The sequence below is a fragment of the Pseudomyrmex gracilis genome, unplaced genomic scaffold (assembly GCF_002006095.1).
Source record: "Pseudomyrmex gracilis isolate BER0280 unplaced genomic scaffold, ASM200609v1 scaffold_239, whole genome shotgun sequence".
Classification (NCBI taxonomy): Eukaryota; Metazoa; Arthropoda; class Insecta; order Hymenoptera; family Formicidae; genus Pseudomyrmex; species Pseudomyrmex gracilis.
In genome coordinates, this window is record NW_018020823.1 from 37,751 (window position 1) to 46,109 (window position 8,359).

Here is an 8,359-nt window from a genome sequence, read left to right on the forward strand (position 1 = left end):
TCATACATATGTTACCTATGTTTAATTTTTTATTTTTAATGATCATAATTTATATATCTATATTTATATTCTTTTTAATTATTATTTTTATAATAAAATGTAAACTAATACAGTATAATAATAATTTTAACATTTAATCATTTTTATTTTTAATTCCTGACGCGCTGTGCACAAAAAGCCTCTATAGAAAAACATATATATCTCACTATCGAAAACTATATTCTTAAATTAAGAATATATTCTTAAATAAAAAATATATTCTTAATTTCAGAAGAATATCAACTAAAATCTTTAAGAAGATTTTTTAAGTATAAAATCTTCTACTTACAAGAATATAATTTTTTCGGTGTAGAAATATTTAAATGTGTCTCAATATATTCTTCCGTAATTTATTAAAGAAATATTCTAATTTTTTACTATATGTATAGGTTCTAGCTCTCGTTGTCGTGCTCGCAGTAGCCTGCGCTCTCGCCGAAGATAGATATACAACCAAATATGACAATGTCGATTTAGACTCGATTCTACAGAGCGAACGTTTGCTAAAAAACTACATTAATTGTTTGCTGGACAAAGGAAACTGCACGCCCGATGGCAAGGAACTCAAAGGTCAGTGTGCGCTCAAAAATTTATTATTATTTGATTATTTCGCGTTTTATTACGCTTTGATAAACGAGTAGATATACATTTGTGTGTGCGCGCGTGCGCGCGCGTGTGTGTGTGTGCTGCGATAAAACACAATTTCTGTAACGTAACGCGACGCGGAATATTGCAACGAATATTCGACGTCAGGCATCCGGTGTTTACGTGGCGCGATAATGCGGCGAGAAACATGCACGACGAAATGAGATAGTAATGACGATCTTTCGCGCGCTTTCTAATGCACGGGAGAATCAGCCTTGGCACTAATGGCCACCTCGTCTCATCCCCCGTCGAAGGATGCGCGATGCAAGATTGTTTCGTTAACGACGTTACATATGTACGAGGCGCGCGCGTTCACATAATCGCGTTCTCGACTTCAGATATGAATGGTATAACGGTTGAAGAGATTTTGGGTACCTTGCCTACAGTCTCGTTGGCGAGACATCTGCGCTCGCGTATATGTTCGCGCCATAAGGTTAAGCAGAATATAGACAACAAATTTTAGTGTAGCAAATTTCGACCGCAAACGTTTTTTCGAGGCGAACAACATTTTTTTCTTGAACGTATCTTATGTACGTAGAATACATAAGGAGAAGCGCGTTATATTCAGTGTTTTCCATTATCTAGATAAAATTATCTAGATGTTCATCTAGATGTGATAATTGTTTTATTTTATCTTTATCTAAATAATTAAAATATATGACATCTTTATCTGTATCTCAGATATAAGAAAAGTAGTATCTTTTGTAAATTATCTAAGATAATGAGTACGCTTTCTGAATGTGACTTTTCAGTACGGGATAACAAATAATTGTACCTCGAAGAAACAGTTTATCCGATAGCACATTTGAAAAACTATTATTTTCGATAGATTTTCTTGAGATGTATTATTTAATTTCCTAACTTCTTTAATATCTCTTAAAATTATCTAGATAAAAATCTCAACTAAATCATCTCTTAACTAGATATGATCAAATCGGATTATCTTCATCTTATCTGAGATATACATACGTATATGTTTTATCTAATCTGTATCTAGATTATTTCAAATTATCTAAGCGCAACACTGGTTATATTTAACAATGAATTTTTGGTGAATTATATCCCCGCGAAGTTTTCATTAATTACTTTTTACATCGTATGTCACGATATTTTTTGATTTATTCCTCCTCTCCGTTGAAATCACGTTTATCGCTTTCTTCTTTCCGTCTTTTCTCTCGAGTTCTTTCTTTTTCCTCTTACATGCTATACCATCGTGAGATAAAACGTGCGATGGACGGTAATACGTTACTGAGGATATATAGTCCTTGTCTCAGAAAATTCACGAGCTATATGCGCGGGTGTACGGCCAGCTGACCAGAGCAGCTGGTGCAAATGACGCGAGACGGGCAAAAAAGCCGAGAGGAGAATCCTGCAGTACGTCCGCATATTCGAGAAATAACATACAGTATTATGAACACCGATCTCTCTTTCTCTCTCTCTCTCCTCTTTTTCTCTCTTTAGAAAAAATTCTTGTCACAATAGAAGCAACACATGCGCGAAAGATTTACTTTGTCCGAGTATCCTCTGTGATAAAGAAATAAGAGTTAAATTAACGTCCCCGCGAGAATAGACAATAAACTTGGTCATTTTTTTTAACGAATCTGGAAGTGACATCTTTGCAATTGTAGTAACATACTAACTGCGCACGTAACGATTGCATTATATCGAAGTTGTGTTGTAGTTTTGTGCCACAGCCACTCGTCCCTGATCTGGATTCTTGTTACGTGCAAACTCCTCTTTCTCTTCTCGTTTCAGACAACCTTCCGGACGCGCTGGCAACCGAGTGCAGCAAGTGCAGCGAGAAGCAAAAGAAGGGCACCGAGAAGGTCATCCGGTTTCTAGTCAACAAGGTATGTACATACACACATATACGCCTCGTACTAACACATACCCAGGCCCGTCACTTTTCGCCGGGCTAATTAAACGCAGGGCCGCGTAATGAGTTGATACCGGAGGGAGGAGAACACTCGGGGAATACGTCGAGCCAGTTTAAATGTCGCGGAACTAGTTTGACTTTCACACACAGACAGGTTAACTCTCTCCCGCTATGCGGATCGTGGACGTGCGACAAGCGGAGGGGGGTGTCCTGGTTGCAAACCGCACCCCGGAAAACTTTCGTAGCCAAATAATTTAACGGCGATGTGAATCCGCCACCCCCTTCGATTCGGTTTCCTTCTTCGGAATTCCCCCAGACTTCAATCTCGGCCGCCGAGCGTTCGTTTTAGATCATTTTGAAAAGTTTTCGATCCAATTTGTCTTGAATCTATTTTGTACTTTGGTTTTTGGAAATATTTAGCGTAGTTTTATGTTAATAAAAGTAATTTGGAAAAATTTTCTCATAAAAGCAAAGATTTTTTTATTCGTTTTTTTCTTTTGGTAAAAAGATAAAAACAGAGAGAGAGAACGACATTACTCATTCGATTTTATATCTTGTTTCAGAAACCGCAAACATGGGACCAGCTTAAGGTAAAGTACGATCCCACTGGCGAATTCTCTTCTAAGTACTTGGACGAAGCGCAGAAACAAGGAATAAATGTGTGAATAATTTAGATTCTAATCTCGCCGAATAAACGACAAGATTATTTTTTTTGTTTTCTTTTTTTTTTTTTTATGTCGCTCAAATCAAGTTAAATCTGTCAGTTTTCATGTGTAATTTTGTTTATTTTTTTCCGAAGAAAATGTAGAATTTGTGAAAAAAAAACAATTTTTGTTTTTATACACATACATGTTACGACAAATAATATCATCGACTAATATGTATATAATATATTATTAATATATAATTGACTAATATATATATATAATATATATATTATATATATAAAAGAAGTTTTTTATATTGCAACTAAATAATTATGTCAATGAATGTTGCACAACGATCCAATTATTATTTTTAACGTTCGTAATTTCCTTGTCTTCGCTCTCATCCCCGTCGCCCACCGGCGTCTTGATGGGCAAATAACGTTTGTGTATAACAGTCACGACCAGCAATAATATATTTCTGAGTTCCGCGGCTCTTCTCCCAAAAGCAGTTCGACACTTTGGGAAGAGATAAATCCAAGCACAATGCCGAGAAAAGTTCCCCAGCCGAAGTTTGAGGTCCGAACGTCGCCCTTGAGACCGCCTCGCTTAATTTCCTGACGCTGTCCAATACGAAATATATGTTCGCATACCTATATATATACCTATATATATATATATATGTATAGCTGTGAAGCTTCAGCATTTGAAGCTCGCCGGAAACCAACGGCGATTTTGTATTTCCATCGCCGTACACCGAGCGAAGCGGCACCGACCGACCCACCACTCGAGAAACCTCTTCCTCCGTATTCCCGATCTCTCTTGCCAGTCCTGTCAGGGAGAACCGTATTTCATCATCGAGAAACAAGAACATCGGACGATAATCGATATCGTTCAGTCAGGTAACGACCGAGTCAACTTCTTGGGCGAGACTGAGTTATCAAAGTTGCATGAAGACTAACCGGAGTTGCTTTAAACACGCGCGTGCTTGCTTGAAGATTATTGAGTTCGATCATTTTCCAAAATTTGTTTGAACGCACACATATACTTGGCGTGTTCTCCGCGTGTGTCCGCCGCGATATTAAACGAACAAAGTGAAAAAAACATGAGTTTATTTTGTTGCCCGCTCTCTTGTTGCTGACACGGATGATTTTTGTTGCTGTCTCGCGCGCGTTATTAAATTAAAGAAGTTAAGAGTTGACCGAGTAGGGTCGACAAGTACACATGCATAACTAATTACTCCCTTCGTTGCACTTACTTTGCTGTCCCACCCTTCTCCGTCTGTCTTCCCTCCCTGAGCAACGACGACGACGACGACGACGACGACGACGAACTTTGCCGACGACGACGCGAGCGTTAAATATGTAAATGAATTATGAGATTAGTATATAGTCGACTTAAGCAGTCGATTTAAATGCACTGCGACGAACGAAGGCGCAAGAGGAGAAGCGGTGATGGGTCAAGGATCACTTGGGCGATCAGAATCGCGCAAATCGAGGGAGAAAATTCGCGAGGGTGCGACTCAGGGAGAAAGAGAGAGAGAGAGAAGAGAGGAGAGAGAGAGACAGAATTTGCGGCGGCTTGGAAAAACCGAAAATTCAATCTTTGCGTGCCGCGCCACTCTCGACAAGAGAATTCTCCCGCTCCCTTAAATACCTCCCTTCCTCCATACATCCTTTATTGATCGGATTGAAATTTGAATGTCGACGGAGTACTCGTAGAGAAAACAGGTTTTGAGACTCCAACAGGTTGGGAATTTCACATGCACCCTTTTGAAGCAACCTGTCGATAGTGACACTTGATTGATCTTTCTTTCTCTTTTGTTAAACAATAAATTACAATTTCAATACACATCGCAATACCATCTATGTACTGGTTAACAAAAATAAAAAAAAGAAAAAAAAAAAGAACCGTACACACACGTACTGTCCCACTAATGTTGCAAAGATATGCATGTTGCAAAGATATGCATGTAAAGATATGCATTGCGTAAGAGAGTTCTTTTGCATGCGATAACTATACAGAAATAAGAAAAATACAGATAAGGTTATTTCAAGACTGCGATAGGTTTGTGCGTGTGTGTGTTTAACACTAACATAACACGAATAATTTCCAAGAGCAAAAGAGAGTTCTGTTTAATCATAGAATTACTCAAACGGCAATAGCAATTTTGCGCCGAGGAATGGTGCTGTCCTTTAAACTGTCATCGATCGATTCCGAGCGTTCCGAATATGAAAATACCACGTTTCTGACGGATTCCAGATATTCTCTGCTTCGTATCAAGCATACCAGAATTGCTGGAATTGCCGACGATGCTCAAACATTGTATTATACCTATAGCTTGTATTAATTTATTACACAGTAACCTTTTCTTCTCCTTTCCTCTCTCTTTTTTTCCACTTCGTAACGAAAATCAACCACGCGCACATGATACACTTCATATTTGGTTTTTTTAATGGTTGCATTTTACGACAGCATCTTCTCCGCGTGCCGGTGATTAGATATTTCGTTGACTTGATTTTTTCGTAGAGAACACGATATTTTGAATAAAAAACGCGTAAAGTTTTTTCACACTTCAGACCAAAATCGCTTATCGCAAATCTTGCGGAACTGATTGATCGCGCGTTAGTTGAATCGGGTATTGCGGACTCGGCCTAAGATTTCGCGATACGAAACTGTGCAAAACATATTCAGCCAGTAGCGCGTGTGTTGCCGAACGCCGTCGTAGAGATACGAGATTAGCCGAAAACGCGCACATTTGAAATGATACTCGCGGCAATTGACAAGCGTAAGAGTGCGGGGTGTTGTTTTATAATTATTCAGATCTTTTATGTATACTGAAAGAAATATCGAAAAACTCAAATATGGAATTATTTCTGAACTAAGCTTCTCACTGAAAACCGTTATATCAAAAAGTAGTACAGGATGTAAACGCGTGTACATATCGCAACAATTTTGAAAAAAATATAGGCGCGAATCTGAATGCGATAGAAGAATGAAGTTAGCTGCGTTCGCGCGAAGCATATTTTCTATTCAATTTTTACGAATGTTTTATACTGCGTTGTAAGCAAATGTAAACATTCTTTAGACTAATTATTAGTCTATAGTCTAATTATTATTAGACTACATTGTAAACTGTTTTGGAAAGAATATTATAATAGGTGTGTAAATATTTCTCTTGTATTTTTCTACATCAGAGTTTTTCTAGAAATATTTTTAAATTTAAAAACATTTCGTATATTCAACATTTTGTATATTCCGTACATCGCATTTCTGCGAATCTCTAATATGTGCAAAAAATATTTCGAAAGTATTTCGGTTCGATCGCGATTGCAAATTATTGTCTTTGAATTATAAAATATTAATATAATCAATATGTTTCACAATATTAATTAATACACATTTCAATATTAAACAGTATAAGGGAAATTAATTGAATTAATTCTAATATAATTATGATTATAACACGGAATATTACAACATACGTGTAGTTATAATTGATTATAGTTGTGTTCCAGAATTGCTGCCAGCACGCTGCCAGTAAAATTGTAGAATATATGTGACGTAAACTATAGATATTTAGCGCTGGCAGTGAATTTTGGAACACAGCCTATGTATGTAAGGGACGCATTTCTAATTACATATTATCGACATAGCAGAAAGAGTCAAAGAAGTTGCTGCACAATACTTTATAATCAGTAATTTAGTATCTCTATATATATAAGTATATATAGTATCTGTATATTTAGTATCTCTGTATATATAAGTATATATAGTATCTGTATATTTAGTATCTCTGTATATATAAGTNTATCTGTATATTTAGTATCTCTGTATATATAAGTATATATAGTATCTGTATATTTAGTATCTCTGTATATATAAGTATATATAGTATCTGTATATATATGCAGTCAACTCTCCATATTTCTGCGCCTCTCTTCACATATATCGCGTTATGATCAAACTAACACATAAGTTTTTTGTTGCGCTTCTTATTCTACAACGCATCAAATTGCTCATGGTGTCGCTGTCGATCGCTTCCGCCAAAGTATTCCACAGTATAAAAAAAAAAAAAACTTCAGCCTCATACCCGCGCAAATATGAATAGTTGACTATTTGGTTTATCTGCGTAAATAGTTAATCTTTTTTTAATACTTTATATTTTATAAACTTTTTATTTTAAATAAATATATTCATTTATAATTTATTTATAATGTGAATATATTTATTTGTTTATATACTATACACACTTCGATTGCGCGTACACGCGCAAATCAATATATTTTACGGAATGATATTAACTGCGCGATAATATTGTGCGATCAACATGGGTCGAGGTTTTTAATATCAACAACGTTATATACACGGTCCGGCTTAATACACTTTCAGCCATCCTGTGATCTGGCTGAATACTGCCGGCTTTATCTACTAGCCAAAGCACCCATTGCTGTAATTAGATATTTAAGGACACGTTACAACGCGATCGATTTCACGAGTATCATCGTGCCATCAACTCGGTGAGAATTCCCACAGATAGTTACGTAGGATATATTGCTATATATTAGTCGATTACATTCCGTCGATCTATTCATGTTTGACATAATGGCATATAAAAAAAATAATAAAAAAACAACGCACATCTATATATCTAAATAATCATTTCGACAAAAAAAATTTATAAATTTCTAGTTTTGCTCTTTTAACTATATCGCGCACATTTTTATAGCTATTAGTTGAACAATCAATATCGTCTTGAAATTTTATTACTCTTAGATATTCTATTTCATACTTTTTAAAATTCTCGTGCTCTCTCTAGAAATTTAATGTTTTTAAAAAAATTGGAAATGATTATTGTTATTATTATTAAAAACAGATGTAGAACCTAATCTACGAAAACAGAGAGTCACGTTTTGTATATCGCAAAACACGACTCTGATCAGTTAAGGATGAAATCGCCCTCACTTCGTAATCTTCACATAGGGTACCCGAGGATAAGCCTCACTGTGTGTGCTGACCTTTCATTGTCGGGAGGGTAGGCTGGCTTCGTTATGCGTTACTTCAGCTGACACGGCCGTTTTCGTAATTAGAATTTCCATTTCCATCCGCTATCTCTCTCTCTCTCTCTCTCTCTCTCTCTCTCTCTCTCTCTCTCTCT

The 8,359-nt window shown here is 36.4% G+C and overlaps 1 protein-coding gene across 1 annotated transcript in view; it reads left to right on the forward strand.

Annotated features, from left to right (window-relative positions):
* LOC109859109 (ejaculatory bulb-specific protein 3) overlaps window positions 1–3,300 on the forward strand; it is a 6,822-nt gene extending 3,522 nt beyond the window's left edge. The window contains exons 2-4 of the mRNA XM_020437021.1: window positions 429–606; window positions 2,437–2,531; window positions 3,121–3,300. Coding sequence (XP_020292610.1) covers window positions 429–606; window positions 2,437–2,531; window positions 3,121–3,222 — 375 coding nt within the window. The 3' untranslated portion in view covers window positions 3,223–3,300. The remainder of the gene's footprint in view (window positions 1–428; window positions 607–2,436; window positions 2,532–3,120) is intronic.
* Window positions 3,301–8,359: the final 5,059 nt, after the last annotated feature.